The 21222-nt window shown below is 35.1% G+C and overlaps 1 protein-coding gene across 1 annotated transcript in view; it reads left to right on the top strand.

Moving 5' to 3' along the window:
* Positions 1-21222, top strand: part of RYR2 (ryanodine receptor 2) — a 384205-nt gene that overhangs the window by 352283 nt on the left and 10700 nt on the right. The window contains exons 89-100 of the mRNA XM_041485449.1: positions 216-297; positions 1189-2492; positions 2884-2948; positions 4755-4902; positions 6476-6562; positions 7387-7605; positions 9702-9832; positions 10410-10452; positions 12356-12489; positions 16453-16513; positions 17857-18003; positions 18863-18997. Coding sequence (XP_041341383.1) covers positions 216-297; positions 1189-2492; positions 2884-2948; positions 4755-4902; positions 6476-6562; positions 7387-7605; positions 9702-9832; positions 10410-10452; positions 12356-12489; positions 16453-16513; positions 17857-18003; positions 18863-18997 — 2556 coding nt within the window. The remainder of the gene's footprint in view (positions 1-215; positions 298-1188; positions 2493-2883; positions 2949-4754; positions 4903-6475; positions 6563-7386; positions 7606-9701; positions 9833-10409; positions 10453-12355; positions 12490-16452; positions 16514-17856; positions 18004-18862; positions 18998-21222) is intronic.

Raw genomic sequence — 21222 nt, 5'->3', positions numbered from 1 at the left:
TGTCTTTATTAAATTACTCTTTCTAAACAGATGATGGTGTAAATAAACTGTGAGGAGTTAAGCAATTAAGTATTTTCACTGTATTACCATTTTTAATGTTTCTATTGTCTTAATTTCTAAGTCTGCTTTTTACAAGCTGAAATATGCATGCACATAAATAAATGTCAAAGAAAGCAATATATCATTTATATTTATATACTGTCTTTGTTGTTTAGGATTCCAGTCAAATTGAACTATTGAAGGAATTAATGGATCTTCAGAAAGATATGGTTGTCATGTTGCTGTCTATGCTGGAAGGTAGTAAAAATGTGAAATCTCTTTCATAGTTGTTCTAGCAAAGTTTTTACCTTTGTAATTTTCTTAATTTGAGAGATAGTGCTCTATATTTCTTTGCATTTTTAATTTTCTTGTCTCAGTTGTGAGAAGACCTTTCAGGTCTGAAAGTTTGTGGGAGATTTAAGTAGGGTAGTTGACATAGGTTATATTAATTCTGAATGCCAGAACTTTATAAAATCCAGAGCTAGGAAAAGTTTGACTTTTTTTTTTTTTTTTGGTGAACTTGACTTATCTTTTGGGTTAGATGAGGAGGTTTTTACATTTAAGTTGAAATCTCGACTTCTGGGGACAAAATCATTTTTCAGTCATTTCATTAACAACCTTAATATATTGCATTTATTTTGGTAGTGATCTTATCCATAAAGAACAGGCTTCATTCATCTAGTGACTATGTTCAAGGTCCTGAAATTTTGATTCCCCAGGCTTTAGGCTCATAGAAGGTTACTGAGAAGCAAAGTAAATTCTTAGTAGGCTGTGCTCTGTATGGAACCTGCTGAGCTGCTCATCCATATAATAGCGAACTAGTGACATTCGATCTATCTGTGCTGCACTATAGTGAAATTTATAATATGCTACCCCAGTTTTAGTACTGCATTAAATGTATGATCCCTCTCTACAAGCCTTTTTAATTATTCCTTTCTGTAACTGCAAATACTTAGTCATGTTTTTTCCAAGTCTTAGGGTAGAGTTAATAGTAAAAGATTTCTAAAATATAGCTAGCTTTCTCATGTGAGTGCGTTATCCAATAATTTATCATTCTTACTCTTTGATTGCTTCACTAATCATTATAATACGTTTTTCTTTGCCAAAATTTTGCTGACATTGTCTCTAATATCCTGTCATTACTTCTAGGTAATGTTGTGAATGGAACTATTGGAAAGCAGATGGTTGATATGCTTGTGGAATCATCAAACAATGTGGAGATGATTCTGAAGTTTTTTGATATGTTCTTAAAATTGAAAGATTTGACTTCCTCTGATGCATTCAAAGAATATGACCCTGATGGTAAAGGGATAATTTCAAAGAGGGATTTTCACAGGGCAATGGAAAGCCATAAGCATTACACTCAGTCTGAAACGGAGTTTCTGCTGTCATGTGCTGAAACAGATGAGAATGAGACTTTGGACTATGAGGAGTTTGTGAAACGATTTCATGAGCCTGCAAAAGACATTGGTTTCAATGTCGCTGTTCTCCTGACCAACCTGTCAGAGCACATGCCCCATGATACGCGCTTGCAAACTTTCCTGGAGCTCTCAGAGAGTGTGCTGAATTACTTTCAGCCTTTCCTCGGACGTATAGAAATCATGGGCAGCGCAAAGCGCATTGAACGAGTTTATTTTGAAATAAGTGAGTCAAGTCGGACTCAGTGGGAAAAACCTCAGGTAAAAGAGTCAAAGAGACAGTTTATATTTGATGTTGTAAACGAAGGTGGGGAGAAAGAAAAGATGGAGCTTTTTGTTAACTTCTGTGAGGATACTATATTTGAAATGCAACTGGCTGCCCAGATCTCTGAGTCAGATCTGAATGAAAGGTCAGCTAATAAAGAGGAGAATGAGAAAGATAATCCTGAGGAAGAAGATCCTAGAATGGGTTTCTTCTCTCTCGTGACCATGAAGTCAGCTTTAGTAGCTCTCAAGTATAATTTAATGACTCTTATGAAAATGCTCAGCATGAAGAGTCTAAAGAAACAAATGAAAAAAGTGAAGAAAATGACCATGAAGGACATGGTCATGGCTTTGTTTTCTTCCTACTGGAGCATTTTGGTGGGCTTACTACATTTTGCTTGCAGTGTTGTCCGGGGCTTTTTTCGCATCATATGCAGTTTGCTGCTTGGAGGAAGCCTAGTGGAAGGAGCCAAGAAAATCAAGGTGGCTGAACTGTTGGCTAATATGCCAGATCCCACTCAGGATGAAGTGCGTGGGGAAGAAGAAGAAGGGGAGAGGAAACCAATGGAAGCTGCATTGCCTGCAGAAGACTTGACAGATCTGCAGACTCTAACAGAAGAGAGTGATCTACTCTCAGATATATTTGGTTTGGATTTGAAACGAGAAGGTGGACAGTATAAATTGATCCCTCACAATCCAAATGCTGGTTTGAGTGATTTACTGAGCACTCCCTCCTTAGCCCCAGTGCCCGAGGTACAGGAAAAAATCCAGGTAATTGTATCTTCTGTATCTGATAGCTGTTTCTCTTTTTCATATATTAAATGTAGTCTTGAAATAAAACTTGCATCTTTGTTTTTCTGGGTTTTCTGACTTTTCTTTTTTAAAGAACCATGTATAATTATTGGTGTTTACTCTTTCTGATGTCAGAAACTTGAATTTCCACAGCCTTCTCTAAGTACATAATGTTTTGGATTGCTTTTAATTCAGTGTTAATTTGCCTCTCTTCATTAATGTAAATCAAATTATCATATTTTTTCAGGTTTTCCATTGTTTAACAAAAAAACCGAAAACCCCCTAATATTCTGTATTCTAGGTATTCTTTTAACTAACTCTGTACTGTATAATAATATTTACACACAGTTTTTAATCCTGTTTTTTGTAGGAGAAGGTGAAAGAAGATGAAAAGGAAGAGAAAGAAGAAACAAAATCAGAACCTGAAAAAGCTGAGTATGTCTTACTTTAACCTCTGATCCTACAAAAAAAGTGTTTTGTTTCACTGAAAAAAACCTCAGGTTCATTTGTACTCCTTTGCCTTTAATTTTCTGTCCATTCCCATTCCAATTAGTCTGGGGTATTTTATTAACAATTTTCCTCATCTGTGCACATTTGCAAGGAAATGCCATGTAGCAAGCACCACTCTGATTCTATAATTACTCTTCCCAGAAGTATCCTTTGTAATGTGCATTTAATTTCTTTTAGAATGTGCTTAATTGATTTTACTTTTCTTGGCAAGTCTTAAAGCTGGAAAAAAAACTTCTTGAAAACTTTGTAAGAGCACCTGAGTTCCAGAGACCTGCTATCCATCAGTGGTAGAGACTGAATCTGCTTTACCCTCTCCCATTTGCTATGACATGTTTTGAGTTATTTGCATTTTGCAAAATCTTAACATTCCAGTAAAATTTTAATGAATTACAGAGTACTCTAACATCTTTATGAAGATATTTGATCAATAATAATTTAAACCCTTTTAGGACATGTTAAAATCTAATGTTAATGCCATTAGCTCAGAATAAAATAGTGGAAAGCAAAATATAGTACTTGATTACTTGGTTTTAATCAGTAAAAACTGTGAATCTCCATCCTTGTATTTTATGGTTCCTGACACATGTACATTTTTGTGCACAGTTTCTGTAGCTCATTTATCACTGTCAAAATTCTGACCCCTTAGTTTCAAACTCTAATAATTACTGCTCTTCTGGGATGACAAGTATTTGTCCATGACAAAAACTCTTCTTAATCAGTGCAGCAATTTTCTAACTTGGCCACTGTAACTTTGTGAGGGAGCGTCTTCCTGACTTTTGAAGGCCATTCACTGTTGTTTGCTCTCCTTGACTGTGTGAGTTGCAGTAATACCTGTATTCTCTGCCAAGAGTACAGTGCTTGGTGCTATTAGCTGCCCTGAAGCTACTCCTGATGTGACAAACTTTCAAGTGAAAGTTTATCAAATGTCTTCTAGGAAGAGGAGCCGGCTTTGGACATCAGTCATTCTCTTTGTAGATAGGAACAGAGAAATAAATAATGTAATTTAGAAGTTGCCTCTCACTCTGGTTTGGCTTCAAATGGACTTCTGTGATCTTTTCATCTATCATGCTGACAGTTCAAGTTAACTTCTAAGACAATTCGCAGTTCTTTAGATCATTGTTTGGAGAAGGCAGCTCGTGAAACTCTGACTTTCTCTAATGAGACAGCATGGTGATACTCACACACCAGATGCTGACAAAATCTTAGTTCATCTCCTCCTGGAGTGGGTACTTGTGGCTTCATCAGGTGGGCAGAAATGCAGAATTTAAAACTTGAGGTTTGACTTGTAAGTGCAAGAAGAACCAAAGATTTCTGCAGCCTTTGTGGGAACTGGATTGTTTAAGTGCATGAGGTTGGAGGGGAGCGCTTAAACATGTAGGCACTCATGTAGACATAGAGCTGTGAGCTTACAGACATTTTGTCACTGCAAGAATCAGTGCACAATTATGAAGAACTTCTGATAGCAAGGTTGGCAGATTTTTGATTACCTGCCTCTACCAGCTAGCATTCCCACTTCAGGGTGCTGAACCAGTGAGTTCATCTGTGGCCTTATCCAGACTGTCACCCTTGCCAACACTTTGGACTGAAGAGGGGTATTTGTTATGTGCATGAACTGCATGAATCATGTCTACTTGAGCCTCATTAAAAGATGCAATAGCCTATTTCAGGGTCTGATTTTAATTTAGCAATTTTATTAATTTGACATTATTTTGCCTTCATTTGTATCCTAAGAGGAGAAGATGGAGAAAAAGAAGAGAAAACCAAGGAAGACAAAGGGAAACAGAAATTAAGACAAATGCATACGCACAGATACGGAGAACCAGAAGTTCAGGAATCAGTTTTCTGGAAGAATATCATTGCATATCAGCAGAAGCTTCTTGTAAGTTGTTGTCTAACTCTTGTGTTTAGCTGTTGGCAGAGACTTGTACCACCATATTCTAACAATATAAAGACAAATAGCATCTGGTGGACCACATTCTCTATCCACCATTGCCCGTAAAAAGGACATGAAGCAAAGGTTAAATGGGAATGTTAGAGAAAAGAAACACACAAATAACTTAGTATACAATATATTAATTCTTAGGAAGACGATTATTGTCCCAAACCTAGACATTCAGAGATGCCTGTGCATCATTGAAAAACATCCATGCATTTTTCTGTGGGTAAAATTCCTGAATTTTTACAGCAGCTAGTGAGACAGTAGGAATTTCTCCTTCCCAGAGAGACACTTTTGGGAATTCACAAGCTCTTCTATAAAAAGAATCAACTAAGAGACAATGCTTAACCTGAAATGAGTAAGAAAAGGTGTTGCAGATTTTTTTTTTTTTTTTGCGAAATAGCAAGTGAGTATTTCTCAAGCTTTTCAAAACCTGTAGAAAATAAGACTTTGTGGAAATGTAAAACTGCATCTGAGAGTCTCTCAGTAAAATATCAGATAATATTTGCTCCGTAACTGCTTAAAATCCATTCATATTCTCTGAGACCAGAGTGAAATGCAAAGCAAAAAGAAATACACTTTTGCTATGTATATAGTATATAATTGTGTAGAGGTGGCCTACTTCTATGAGAACATAGCAAAACTACAAAACTGCAGTCAAAATCTTATTAAGAAATTAAGTGTTTAAGTTTGGCTTTCAAACTGAGATACATTTTTAGGCTACAATTCCCATTGCAATAATGTGAATTTAGCTAAACTTTTTTCTAATAGTCTCATTTTATATTAGATAGTCAGAAATATTTTATATTTTTCTAATAGTCTCATTTTATATTAGATAGTATTCATATATGACTATCTAATAGTCATCTATGATTAGGGCTGAAAAATGACAGAATTCCTGTTGGAGTGTTAAAACATTCAAAATGTGTGCTGTAAAGGGAAAAGGTACATTTCTGCAGTCCTTTTGATAGTGACAGAATGTCAGAAAAGCTTTCTATTCATGGTAATCATGTCACACGTGAATTTTTGCTGGCCTGGTAAAAATGCAGTTCATTTAGGAATAGAAAATATTTAAAATAAACTTATATGCAAGGGTTTTTATTTTATGGTAAAAGTAGCAATTTGCTGTATGTTTGAATATTGAACTATAGGGAAGATAGGGACTTCTGTATTATTACATTACTCTTACATTGTGATGTCTCTGTGTTGTTGCCAAGTGTATTGAGAAGATAATAAAATATATGTAAGAGGCAATTAGAAATCCTTCATCCTTTAAGAATGGAGTGAAACAAAATGCCCTTTATTGATTATTACATGTGTAGAGTAGAATTTGTATAGCATGTGTGGAGTAGAACTTGTACATCACTCAAAATATTTGTTGGTTTGGTCTTTTTATATTTATAATGCTATTAAAAAGTTCCATAAGGGGAAAAAAAAAAACACCTCAGCAGCAATTTACTAATGATGGTTGAATCTTTATTAGGCAAAGTATATTTATGTTCTGTCCTCTTTTCAGAATTATTTTGCACGAAACTTTTACAACATGAGGATGTTGGCGTTATTTGTTGCTTTTGCCATCAACTTCATCCTTCTTTTCTATAAGGTAAATTTCTCATAATATTACTTTTTAAGTTGCACACTGGAAAACATCTGGGTTTTGTACCCAATATGTTATGGTAAAACTGCCTGACCTAACAGGTTAAATGCCTGCTTCATCCTACCCCTTCAGAAATCTAACATGATGACAGCTGAAATGTTTATGGTAAGTAAAAATAGACTTCCATTACACAAATAGCTATTGACAGAGCATTGTGCTAGGACAAAGGGAGCAGGCTGAGAGGCACACGCTTGCCTCAGATGCTCTATTTCCCAGTACACTGAACCTGCCAAGCTGAGACTTCACAGGTAACTTAAATTAATCCATATCAGTTGAGATGTTTTCTTGTGCCATTATGCTCTCCTGAAAGGTTTTTACAGCCAGGAGTCACATCATTATAAGCTGCCTAGAATATCTCTGATTTTTTCAAGATTTTAGTAACATTAATGCAACTCAAGTCTGGACTTGAATAATTTTCTGGCAGAGAGCTGTGATGATAAAGACTACTATTAGGGGTTTCTTCTAAGAGGGCTGCGCCCTTTCTTGAATTTGAAGTGACAAAATTCATCATGGACCAGATTTGGTAACATGGACAGACAGTGGAAAAAAGGAAAAGAAAAAGCATATTTTCATGGACTGGTGTAACAAGATGAAAAGGTCTTGCTGAGGTATTCTTTGTGGACATTTTTATGTAAAAAAAAAATTTTCTTTGAAGTTTTTTTACGGTTATATTGTCTTTGGCATCAGTTTTTCAGCTCAACAACTTAGCTTGTAGTATTGTAAAGCTCCTGTCAAAGGAGTACAGCTGCAATATTAAGTGTTTTAAACAGGTCTCCACATCTGCTGTGACAGAAGAAAAGGAGCTTCCTGTGGTATCTGATGGTGAAAGTACCAAGTTGAACATCCTGGAAAGTGATGATGAGAGGGTCATTGCAGTGCATTATGTCCTGGAAGAAAGCAGTGGCTACATGGAGCCCACACTGCGGATTTTGGCTATCCTACACACAGTCATCTCATTCTTCTGCATCATAGGGTATTATTGTTTGAAAGTAAGAAAAAAAACTCCTCTTTTTTCTAGGTCTAAACTTTTTAATCTGTCTAGCAGTATAACCTAGAACAAAGTCAACCTGCTTAAGCAGGTTGGGGCACTGTGTAAAGAAATCTGGGTTGTTAGTGTGATGTACGCAGAAAGTGTGTGTTAGGTGATGTGTCTGTTCAGGAGGCTGTAGGCCAGAGTCTGATTTGCTGTCAGACAGTTACAGCAGTAACCTGCTTCAGGAGCTGCTTGTGACTGCCAAAGACAAGGTGTGAACACACATGACACAGATGACAATTTCAGATGCTGCGTGACTGGTCTGTCAATTAGGTCATTTGAAAAGAGTGCAGCATTTTGGACTACTGCTGCTGCATATTGTGGCTATAAAATGCCTGCTGTTCCTACACACACACTCTGCTGGTCGTGTTTTGGCAGGAGCCTAAGCATCTTGTAAAGGACTGTCTTGGAGAAGATCTCTGTTAGGGATGTGAAAACTAAAGATGCCACTTTGGTTGGCAAAATGCTGATTGTGGTTTAACAAAACCAAATTTCATAAATCTCTGGAGCTGGGAGAAGTATATCTGACATGTTATTCCCCTATTTTTACACACTTCCAGGGCAAAAGCTGTAAGTCAAAGTGCAGGATGGTGCTAAATTAAATGGACCCTTGATATGACCCAGCTGCTCATTTGTCCTTATATCTCTGTTAAGGTCTTGTGTGGTCCTTAATTTTTTTCTTTTCCTCTTTCAATGGCTAGTAATTTGTTCTGTGCTAAAAGACATGATCTGCATTTGTAGCTCGAGGAAATGTTCATCATGTTTTAGTGTTGATTTTCATCTCTACTTTAAGTATCCCTACAGGTCAATAGATACTGAACCTTTTTTTGTTCCATTACTTGCCATGCAGCTTGAAAGCTTAGGTTTCTGATTTTTGAGATGTTTTCTTCTCCCACCTCCTACTTTTTTGTTTGTTTCTACTATGACCTTTTATGCTACTTTTTTTTTTTAATTTTTAACATTTATTCTTTGACTAGAAGGGAAAAAACATTGTTATCAGTATTTATCTTAATTAATTGACTTCTTTCCAATTCTGAAACCAAAATATGGTCCAAATATGGTTTCAGTCTCGATTTTTAGAGATCTTTAGGTCCAAAATCTTCTGAACTGCAGGCCTGTGTGTGATAAGTTTGCTTCTAAATATTGCTTAGCATGCAACCCATTACATTTTTTCTCATTTAGCTGTCTGAAAATAGTGTTGGAACTCTTCTTTATAGTATCTAATGTAATCACCATGTTGCTGGAGTAGTCTTGATTTTCATTATTACTATTTCGTTATATCCATGTCCATGAGTATACTGAAATAGTAATAATCTTGACTACTATTACAGTCAAGGTAGATAATCTAAGGTGGGTAAATTTTGGGGATCTGTGAAATAGTTCCAGGAAAGAGTAGAGTTTACTTTTTTTTGGTAACATATTTCTTAGAAAAATTCACTCAACTTGGACCACTATTTATATCTGCCTTCTTAAAATGTACGTTTGAAGTCATCTAGCTGGTGAAAGAGAGTTGTAGGTAAAGCCTGGCTAGGTGTCTCAGCTGCTGACAGTCCTTTTTTGTTGCTTAGAGTCTTTGCTCTCTGCAGCAAAACACTTTGTTTCCCACTGTGAAACCTCAAAAATTCTTTAATGAGTGAAAGGAGCCTGTAGCATCTCTGGGTATCAAAATGAAATAAAAAAAATGTCATCCCAAAATAATATTTGGAACTAGAATTTTGAAGGATTAAAAAGATATTTTAGGTCTCTTTCACTTGACTACCTCTAATCCTTACTGAAAAACTGTTTTTATTTGAAGGATACACCCTCTTCAGGTGTTTTGAACATCTTTTTACAACTGTTTAGAACATTGTAGTTTAATGATTCTGAATTACCTGACCCTAGTGTATCAATACCTTTTCTGTGTTCTGGGAAATTGTTAAGTCTTTTAATTTTTTCAAGTACTATTTTTTTTTCTTCAGTTTTGATACTTATTTCTTCACAACTGGTTTTTCTTAAAGTTTGTAGACATATCAGTGCATTTTACATAATTCCTGTGTTTTCTTTCAACTGCAGGTTCCACTGGTTATTTTTAAGAGAGAAAAGGAAGTGGCAAGGAAGTTGGAATTTGATGGGCTATATATAACTGAGCAGCCATCAGAGGATGATATTAAGGGACAGTGGGATAGACTTGTAATCAACACACAGTGAGTTTTTACTTACTCTGTCTCATTATAACCCTGTAAGTAATTGCTCTTCTGTTTCCCCAATTACATACTTTTCATCCATCTTGTCTAAACTAAACTATTATTAGAGATATATTTCTGGCAAGGATGTACAACATTTTCAGGCACCTGCAAGGCTAATGTTTACTATAATTTTTACTATTACTGTTTAATCTTATGCATTCCCAAATTTTTGCCTTAAAATTATTTCTCTTCATAAAAGAAAAAAGAAACGGGATGGATTTGTTTTGGCAAGGACAGTGATGATGGTTGTGCATTGCTGTAAGTTCAAGAGTGAGCTGTGTTTTGCATCACATATTTAAAATTCTGCTTCTCTGCCTGTTGGGGCTGCGTGTGGGGTGCAGCTGCTCTAGAATCCTATGTGCAGGCATTGGCTCTGCTTCTCACATTTACATGGTAGGCTGAACACCATTTGGCAACTTTCATTCCAGAGTGTTCACAAGTGACTGACTGGTGGTAGCCACCACACAGAGACTCTTAGAAACAGAATTGGTATATATTTGTCTAAAATGTAATCTTGTTTATCTGTGTTTTTCAGGTCTTTTCCAAATAACTATTGGGACAAGTTTGTGAAAAGAAAGGTAAGGCTTATTTTTAAAAAAGATTTATGAGGTTAAAATAAAATTCTAATGCATGTTTATGTTCATGATGGGAGAAATGTGGACTACCCTTCTTTGAAATATAGCTTTGACTCAATGTGGATTTCGAGATTTACAATTCTGAATACACAGAATTCCTTACCACGTTCTTACAACTATTCTTTTATATATTTCAAACTTTTTCTACATACAGATTTTGTATAAAACAGGAATTCAAATACATTAATGAAATTACATGAAGAATTTTGTATGCAAAATGCAAATTTTGTAAAATGTCTTGTCTGTATTTATGTATTCATCACCATACACAGGGAATGGTATCCCTCACCCAATGGAATGTTAAAAAGTAATTAATAAGAAGACAGGACAAATTGAGATATTTAGGTACAGGGCATAATCAGGCAGCTATAAATCCCTGAAAGGTATATATATGTATTGGCCTTTTTTGTCCCTTACCTTTCTATTTTCCCATGGTTTTTCTTCCCCAAGTACCTAAATCCATCCCTTTCTCCATCTTTGCTTTCTCCCTGTAACATCCAATAACATCTGACTTATGGGTTGCATAGTGTATGCATCCCTTGGCAGTAATCCTCTTAGTCTGGCAGGTGATCTGGAGAGTTTTTACCAGTGACTCATTGGGATGGTTTCAGATTTGGGTCTGAGGCTCTCCTGGGGCTGCCCTGGGAGGGACCAGGCAGAGCATCCATTCACTGTGAATCCATAATTTGGGTTCCTACCTGCCCCTGTGCCACTGTAGTCCTGTAGGCTCGAGCATTCTTACAAATGCTATTTTAAATGTTTTCTCAGCTTGCTCTTCAGAAATAAATCTAATGCTTGTACAACAGCTTACAGCAAGAAGAATCTTTTTTGTGTGTTTGGCCACAATTGAAAGGGAGGGTGTACACGTTATTGGATCACATTTACCACTCCTTCACACTTTAATGCCAATCTTGTATCATACTTTTGGAAACATGTTTTTTAATACTCTTAGTTCTTCTGCTTTGTAACAGTCTTAGGTCAACCTGACCAAAAAGATTCCTTTGAATTGTGTACTCGTTTTGCTATGGAAATTTTTTTTTTCATATTTTAAGTTATTATATAGAGATTTCTACATGTCTGTCTAAGCAAAGGGGAAGCAGTAGCTCTCACAGAGTACTTAGGAAGGAAAATAAAATTCTACATTGCTTCTGTCAATGTAGATGGTCAAGGAAGGCTCGAATCAAAAGGAAAGGAGTATGGTTTTAAGTTGCGTGGAAGACTTTAGCTTTGGCTGAGGAACTGTGCTGTATGATTTAACTGTCTTCAAATATGCTATTTTGCAATGAATGTCTTCTTTTATATGTATTTGTATTTCAATCCCCAGTCTACAAAATAGTCCATATAATGTAGCACTGTTTTCAGGCTTGCTACTTGCTACAAAAAAAAGCTTCTCTAAAAATCTGGAAAAAAAATCAATAAATATTTAAAGCCTTTCCTATTAGAAAGCTGACAAAATACCTCTTCACCTGCAGGAGTCACTGAGTTATGATCTTGTTATGGAAAAATTTGTGTTTCTATGTCCTTTTGAAATGAGAAGAGACTGATAATATTTAGGAAGGAGCTGTGTGTTCAGTCAGAATGAAAGCAAGCAAGCATATTTCCAGCAAAATTACTTGTGAAACATGTTAATTTTTAAAGGAATAGATAGGGGCTAGTTTGAATTCACTGAAAGTAGATTTTTGCCATAACTGTGTGTTCAAGATCTTGTGATCACAATGTCATCCATAGTCATGAAGCACTGTTTTCAGGCTCCTGGTATGTTAAACCTCTTGTCTTCAGATCCAGGCCAAATAATTGCTGATCTACCCCACTAATGAATTTTTTTGAATATTCCTTCTAACTTTAGGTAATGGATAAATATGGTGAATTCTATGGCCGTGACAGGATCAGTGAATTACTAGGAATGGACAAAGCTGCTCTTGATTTTAGTGATGCTCGAGAAAAGAAGAAACCAAAGAAGGATAGCTCCTTTTCTGCTGTGTAAGCATTTGCCTACAGTTTGTTTGTGATTGGGGTTTTTTGTTTGTTTCTTTTTTTTAAATTTTCTTTGGGATTTTTGTAAGTTAAAATCAAGCATTCAAGGTTTGTCATTCAGACAAAACATCTATTGCTCATTTATGTATATTTGCATAAGAAATCAATTCTTATGTTGAATGATACAGCAAATTTATTTAATTATAAACAATGTATATGCAGGATTCCTCTGGTTTTTATGTATGAAGATTTAGTTTAGTGCACAGCAACTTGAATACATCACATTCCTACTCTTTTGACAGTGTCATCACAGCTGGGCTGGAATCTCCTTTTCAAGTTCTCAGTTCAGCAATGCTGAGAAGAATGAGCAAAAATGGCACTGTGTGTTCTGATTATAAAGAAGTTAGGAAATAAATTTAAGTGCTAGTGACCAGTAAAATCTTGTACTGGATGATTAATCTTCACGTACTTTTATAATTTTTTCCCTAAACTATGCATTTATATATCATTTGGGAGACAGAAATAAAGAGAAGCCCCTAGACATTCAGAGTAGTAAATTCTCCTTTGTAGAACAGGCTTTTATAAAGCACTGCAAGAAATATTTTTTCCAGTTCTGCATTATAAAAAAGGTGTTCAACTAGATAGAACATATTTTCACAAATGGAATTTTAATGCTACAGAGATTCTGATGTAAGGGTTTAAATAAAGTTCTCTCTAAAAGCAATATTTTGTCTATGGGTATGCAAGGATTATGAGAAGTAGGCAGTGAGACTATTGGTGAATTAGAAGTGCATTGAAGTGAGAGCTGATTTTGTAAGGATGGCTCTTTTATCCATCTTTATAAAAGTTGGATATTAATAAATCAGGAGTCTGTCTGAACAGTCATTCAGGTGCAGTGTAAAGGCTCAAGGACTCTGCTGCATTTCAGTACTAAAAAAATTAAATATTGTGGCAGAAGTATTTTCCTGAATGCTTTCTTCCATACTGTTTTGTTCCTGCTGAATTACAGTAGGACCCATGCTTGAGTTTAGGAAAAAACTTACTACTTTTATTATTGGTATAAAAACCAAAATAAAACTACTTTCCCTTCCCTGTGTGCTCATACTCATATGAGGGGAAAAACATTTAAATAATGTTTCTGTGAATAATCTTGAAAAAACAGATCAGAATGAAGCAGTTGAAGAAGGCTGATTAAATATTTAAGAATCATGTCTGAAGGATACCTTTTCTTTTAACATCTCTAATATCTCCTCCATGTTGTGTACAGTAAAAAAAAATTTCTGACCTCATCCATCTTTCCTGTTCTCCCTGGAGGAATAATTTCATACTCATAACAGATTAATATGTTGCAGGAAAATAAAAAAATATTATAAAAATTTGCAGAACCAGTCACATAAAAAAATACTCTTCAGGAAGGTATGTTTTTATCCACTTTTTCACAGTTTCAAAAATGAATACTAATGAAGCTACTAAAACTCACACATATTCCAGATTTCAAATTTGACGTGCATTTACCATGCAGTGAAGAGAGAGGTGGGAAAAGCATTGGAACTGATCCCTTACTGCAGTACTTTGGGAAGAAAATAGAGAATGGTGTGACCTGGTACAGGTTCAGCTCTGGTGCTTCTGCACTGCCTGTGCCAGGAGGAGGTGGCACAGACCAGATAGCTGTGTCTCACAACACAGAAGGGAGGTGCACTGAGCAGCATTTTCATCTTCAATACAATTGAACAGGTCCCCTTGACCCATAGCTCCTACTTTTTATCTCCCTTTCCTTTGGAAAAATAGCCTGGATTTGCATCTTTCTTTTTGCAAGGGACTTATAGCACTCTACTTTCTGGTGACCATGCTTCAAAAGCTTCCACCTGTCCCAGTGATATACTTCATTAAAAAAATCTGCATTTTACTGACTCTTGAAGAGCCATCCAGCTCACTGATGCATCCTTGAATCTTTTTAAAGTGTATATATTTTAATGTATAAATATTTTAATATTTAAATTATTTAAATATGTTGCAGTATTATTTCACTGTAACCAACTCAGAAGAAGGATGATGTGGTTGCAACTTTCCTTTAGATTAGATTTTAGCTGTAAAGACAGTTAAATTTTGCACACTGAGTTTGAGACAGTGGTGCTGTTTTCCCATTGAATTTATTTCTTCTTTTGGGTGGATGGTGTTTATTTAGATGCATCATGGATGTAGAATATTTGAGAAAATAATATGGAAGACACAAACAGGAAAGTTAATTCTCAGAGATGCCATTGTTATTTCCCTGTCCCTTCAGCCTTCTTACTGTTGTTGTTTCTGGGATCATTAGTTTAGTCAGAGTCAACAGAAGAGGCAGATAAGGCTTAAGCATCTACAGCGAGCTTTGACATGAGGCTAATTCGGAAAATATGCAGGGCTTCTGTCAAATGCTCACATGGAAGAATAAGTCTTCCACTTTCAAGAATAGAAAAATTGTAAATAATTTTCTCCTGGAAGATCTGAAGTTTTTACAGATTGGTGAGAAATTAAATCATATCCTAAATGTGAAGTGTACAGTGAATGGAGTTGACCTCAGAATGTGGAAGAATTTAAAGGGTCTTGCTCTTCCTTTCCATGAGAAACAATAACCTAGGTTTTCAAAATAATCTGGAGTGGGGAACCCCCTTTTTAGTAATGTATTATCTCAGAGAACAGGATTGTTCCTGGAAAAATAGTAGACTTTTTCCTCAAGTGACAGTATATCTCTTGCCCATAATAAATGGCTAGTGAAAAAGTAAGGAATTGTACTTGCAGTAGTTTTTACACCTGAAGTCTCAAGATTCATACTTGCTGTGATGACACTATAGGATTTACAAAAGTGTAGATGTGCCTGTTTGTGTAAGTAGAAGTGTGCATCTGCAGGTGGGTAGGGGCTTCAGCTGTTGTGGTTGAGAGGCAGGCACAGTTGCTGTTAATGTCCAAATTCCCAGCCTGTTCCTTAGATGCACGTACAGGAATCTCAGTTTCAAACCTTTCCCCTTATGGATGCTCATGTAAAATAACTCCCCCTTGATTGTTTACTTGGGAATCTTAAGCCTAGTGGATCCTTGCAGAGGCTTTGTGCAGGATACCTCAAAATAATCTGTTCTTGCTCTGTCTTGAAGACACACAGAAAGCTGACAGGCACCCTGTAACTCATTGTTTTGTTTTGGTTCAATGGTTTCTTTTTTGTAATGGTCAAATGGCACCATTCTTGATGAAGTATCACCTGCTGATGTTGTTCCATGCCTGGCACAAAATTTTGACACAGCGCAATAAAAAGGATATTTCCTACCTAGTTGGCAGTTAATAAAAAAATGTTTTTTATCTGATGGGATGCTTTCTATTTTAAAAAAAGTAACATTAATAGAAGTTTTTCCTAAGTACCTATGTCAAAACTCGTTAACTGGTAAGAATTATCCTATTTTCATTAATGATTTTCCTTATATCCTTAGAAAAATGGGTCAATTTTCTGAACACGCGCTGAGGTTCATCTGATCTAAATTTGTCTGTCTTTAATGACATCTAATTTTGTCACTCAAGGTATGCTATAATAACTAAGGTAAAGAATTGGCATTTTAGGGTGCAAATTCGGTTGTCTTTTTTGACTAGCTACTTCAGGCTTAGGTGGGTTGCATTAAAAAGAAAATAAAATATTTTCTTCTCCATGGATTTTAAAGACAGCTTATTTCACTTGTATGCATGATAACATTTTAGAAATCAATCAGCATCAGGTCTGATGAATTGAAAACAGTACTTATGAATTTTATTTTGGCCTTTTTTTTTTGACAGATTAATTCCAGAGTAAAATTCTAAATTAGAACGAGGTTCTAATGTATTTCAGCTTTTGAAGAAATTGATCAACTGTTGACTGCTGCTATGTGACCATGCACTTCCTACAGATTATGTTTAATGCTTTCCAGATGTGTTTTGCTATAAAATGCATTTTTTTTATTTTTACAGGCTAAATTCCATTGATGTTAAGTATCAGATGTGGAAATTAGGAGTTGTTTTCACTGATAATGTAAGTTTCTCAGTTTATGCATATATGTATATACTCATGTTCTCAAATGAACTAAGCACTTGCTAATGCAAAGTGCTTCAAAGAGAGGTGAAATACTCTGGATTCTATTTATTTTACTACAAGAAGATTTTCTGTATATTTACACATATATATTTACAAAATATTTTCACAGTTACATTGGTAGTAGTTAATAGAACCTCAATTGCTCAAGTCAATTGCTGCCCTATTTCTGATATGCTTTATTAGAAGCAATAAGAAAGCACTGCACTGTAGAATTAGAAAACTGACTGTATAAATGCTAATTGCCATTTTTCCTGTTGTTCATAACTATTATGAACACTTGAATATTCCTGAAGCACAGTCAGATAAATATAGTTAAGGTATCTCAAATTGCTAAATTAGTATCACTGAAACCAATAGTAAGATATGCCACAGAATGATACAAATTATTTCAATAATTGGAAAAAGGGAGTCTTTAAAAGCAAAAAAAAAAAAACGAAGGAGAAATAAGCAAGAATGTTAAAGTGCAGTTTAAGTCAGTCACCATAAGATTTTTCAGTCTTACAATTTTTTTTTTTTTTTTTGCCTAGTTACTTAATTTACTGGTAAGAAAAAATGGTTAGGGAAAAATTATTTTGGAACTAGGACAGATGGAAAATGAAAGTGTAATCTGAAAGTTTACTGTTTCCACTCAGGAAAAGTGGAAACAGTAAACCTCCATGTCTAGACACAACATGATCTATAAACAGTGTTTGTTTGGGACTAGTATTTTTTCTAAGGGATGTAGTATAATTTCTCTTGTAAATACTTGTCTTTAAGGTCAAAAAAATTTAATTGATAGAGGATCAGATGAAATTAACATTCACCGTTAACCAAAATAATACTTATATGTTTAAACAGGAGTTTTAGTAGCTCAAATTAATTATAAAATTCCTTTTGTTGCCTGCATTGTTTTGTAATTGTCATTAACTAACTTTTGGCATTAATATTTTAATGTAATTATTTAGAAATTAATTTTAAAAGTAATTTAAATCAGAAAAAATCTTTTTACAGTAGCAACATTTACAAATAGGGGTTTAAGAATTTCAAACTTAGTTTTTGTAGTATAAATTCTGAATTTCTTGATATTGCCCATATCTTGTTGACTTTGTATTTGAGGATTTAATGTTGTTGCATGAATAGAAAATTCTCAACAATATCTAGAAAATTCTCTGTTTAAAAAGAACTGGCTTCTATTTTAAAAAAAGCATATTTGAGAAATTTCTACTTTTCCTTATTGTCTTGAATTAAGTTATAGATGAAAGCCATGAATTTTATTTTGAATGTACTTGTTTTTTTGTTAGTCTTTCCTTTACCTAGCATGGTACATGACCATGTCAGTCCTTGGCCATTACAACAATTTTTTCTTTGCTGCTCATCTTCTTGACATTGCAATGGGATTCAAGACATTGCGGACTATCCTGTCATCAGTTACCCACAATGGCAAACAGGTATCAACTGTCATCTCTTTTCAGCTTTTTTACTTAAGGAGTACACAGGAAAGATCACTTCATTACTTGAGTCAGGCTCTCCCCAGGTTGACAGCAGAAATGTTCTTTCATCATAAGCTCTAGAACTTGAGTGGATGACGAAGCTAGACAATGGGATTTGTAAGCATAAAATCCCTTTTAAAATAGTCCTGAAGTTTTAGCAAATTGCCTATGAATTAAGGGGGGGATTATTTATAAGAAACTTTTTAGATCTGGGAGCTACACGAGTGAAATATCGATTTACAGGTTACTGAAGCCCTCTCCCAGCTGCTTTCCATTAAGCTCAGAGCAAAATCTGAATGATGCTGCAGTTGAGCAGTGGAGTACTTCTTGCTGCTTTTCTGAGATATTAAAATATTAGGAACAGGCTTCTTTTTATATGTTATTTCATACATGTAAAAAATAAAGTTGCTTTCCTATTACATTAGTAGATAACTGTATTTCAATTAATTATGTACTAGGTGATAGTAATATTACTATTAGGTAGTGAGTTTTCAGATCTTCCATCTGATTTTGGGGATTCCATATGATTCTAATCAATGTTTCCTTGTCTATCTATCTATAAGATTTGTCTTTGTAATTATATTTCTGTGTAATTTGTCTTTGTAATTGTTTGATAAAAAAAAAAAAGAAATACACAATCTTTGCATGAGAATATGCAGATATATTACTCTGTATTACAAAAATATATAAAGAGTAAAAGTTTCCCTGCTGCTGCTACATACAGTTTATTGTTAGTTCCTTTTTTTTTTTTTTTAAAGAAAAGATAAATCACAGTTCCATAGTGGTGTTGAATCCATTCTGTAATTTTCTCTTCCAGCTTGTCCTAACAGTGGGATTACTGGCAGTAGTGGTATACTTGTATACAGTAGTGGCATTCAATTTTTTCCGCAAGTTCTACAACAAGAGTGAAGACGGTGACATGCCAGACATGAAATGTGATGATATGCTAACAGTAAGGCTTGTTCTGCTTTCTGGTTTGTTTTTTTTTTTTAATTTTTTTTTAAATTTTTTTTCCTCAAGCTGTTGTGATTTTGTCCTGACCTTCTTGTTCATTGGTGTTCATACAGTCATACCATTGGCCAGCAGGCAGGAAAGATTGCAGTTGAAAACAAAGGGACAAATATGATGAACACCCTCAACAAATAGATAGATATTGTGTATTCTCAAAAAACTCCTCTATAAAGGTGTAAAAGAAATGTGGTACTGCACTTTGCTATAGCTGTTTAAAAAATGCAAGACAACTACAAGCTGTGAAGCTGAGCTGGCTAAAGGGCTGCATTTCTAGATCTTGAAATTCAACAGGTCATTCATAGGCAAGCAGCTTTGAAATCCATCAGTTTCTCTTAGCATGAATTGCCATAGATATCTTTAATAGGCAGTTCGGTAACTACAGTGTTCAGAACTGTCTTAAATTATTTTGTACTAACTAAGACAGTGACAGGCTTTGCAGATGTGACTGGTAGAGTTTAAACCAAAAAGAATTTCCAAGATGCATTGCCCTTAATGTCTCTCAAAAAAAAAAAAAATCATGTAAAAAATCATGTTAAATGTATTTCAGTGTGCTATGCATCATTAATCTCTTCCAGGGAATCAACAACATTTAAAAGCCAAATAAATAGATAAACTGTTTATTTTATAAAATAAATAGATATGTCTAAAATAACTAAACTAAATAGATAAACTAGAATAGTATGTCTTTATTTTTGTCTGGTTTGGGACATTCAGCACCACCAGAACCAGATAAACTGGAACACAAATCAGTGAAGGGCTGTTGAATTGTCAGGTGCTGGAGCACTTGCTGTGGGAAGAAAGGTGGAGGAAACTGGGTTTGTTTGGTTTAGAGAAGAGGAAGTCTCAGGGTGGAGGGTGGGTAAGAGGAGTTCCCATTGTCTGCAGAAAGATTACTGGGAAGACACATCCAAGCTCCTAGCAGGAAGTGCCTGGCAGGAGACTGTGGACATAAAGTGGAAAAATGTTTTCTGACTGAGGGGAGCCAAATGGCTCACATTGCTCAGAGAGGTTGTTATAGCTCCATCCTTAGGAAGTTGTAATGAACTTACTTGGATAAAGCCTAAAACATTTTTTTCTGAGGTTGCAGTGGGCCCTGCTTGGAGCAGAGATCTCATTAAGTGATCTGATCTGACCTGCTCTGTAATTATCTGAAAATACTCGTACCACAATGCTATAATATTGTACAGGAATTAGTTAGAATAACATGTGATATGCTGTAAAATCAGGGTTGTGTCTTGTGGAAACACTAAGACTTGAAATGCGATTTAACAGAAAATTAATATACATAACCTTTTAGCAATAAAAAACCAAAACCTTTTACATAAGTAACACTAAATTCACTCATTAAGTTAATTATTACCTTTTAGTCTTGGAGTATAAACTATCTTTAGAAATTGTTAGATTTTTCAGGCAAGGGTCACTCACCATCATATGGTACTATATTAATTTCTTACAAAAGGGATTTTGGGGACAGTGTGGCATAGAAATAGAAGAATGGAATTTTTTGTATGGTGAGGTTTTAGGAGTTAGTTATTGTCATCACTATTTTTTGATAGAGGGTGAGAACCCTTTACCTGCAGCTTGCAAAAGTGCTTAAAGAAAAAAACTAATCACCTGCTCTAGACCTCTAAAAAGTGATACCATAATTTTCTATTAAATTATAACATGATAAAACTGGAAATTCTGTATTGTCAGCATCCCAGGTAACTGCTCTGATAGACCTATTATACCAGCTTTTATATCATAATTTCCCAGTGTTATTCTCAGATATTTTCAATAATTAGCCTGTTCTCTGCACAACCATTCACAAAGATATTTTGCTTCGTTGTGGGGGTTTTTTTTGTTTTATTTTGGCTTGAGGGGGATGGTTGTTTATTTTTAAGTTTGAAACACTAAAAACAGGGAAAATATTCACTTTTCAGCTGGGAAATTGGAAAAGGAGATGGCTATGATGGTGATAATGTTTCCTATTTACACTGCTGAAATGATTTTACATGAATCATGGGATGCTGCTGGGCTTCTGGTAGTTGAACTTTTGATCTTATTGAACTGCTACATAATGATAGAACAGGAAATACTGCAGCTTCAGCTGCACAGTATCATTTCCCCTCCATCAGAAATATGCATAATCTCAAAGGAGAGAAAAAGATGGCTTGACATATCATA

The sequence above is a fragment of the Pyrgilauda ruficollis genome, unplaced genomic scaffold, assembly GCF_017590135.1.
Source record: "Pyrgilauda ruficollis isolate IOZ18807 unplaced genomic scaffold, ASM1759013v1 scaffold70, whole genome shotgun sequence".
Taxonomy (NCBI): Eukaryota; Metazoa; Chordata; class Aves; order Passeriformes; family Passeridae; genus Pyrgilauda; species Pyrgilauda ruficollis.
Note: the sequence above shows the minus strand (reverse complement) of the source record. Positions and strands in the feature narration are given on the sequence as shown.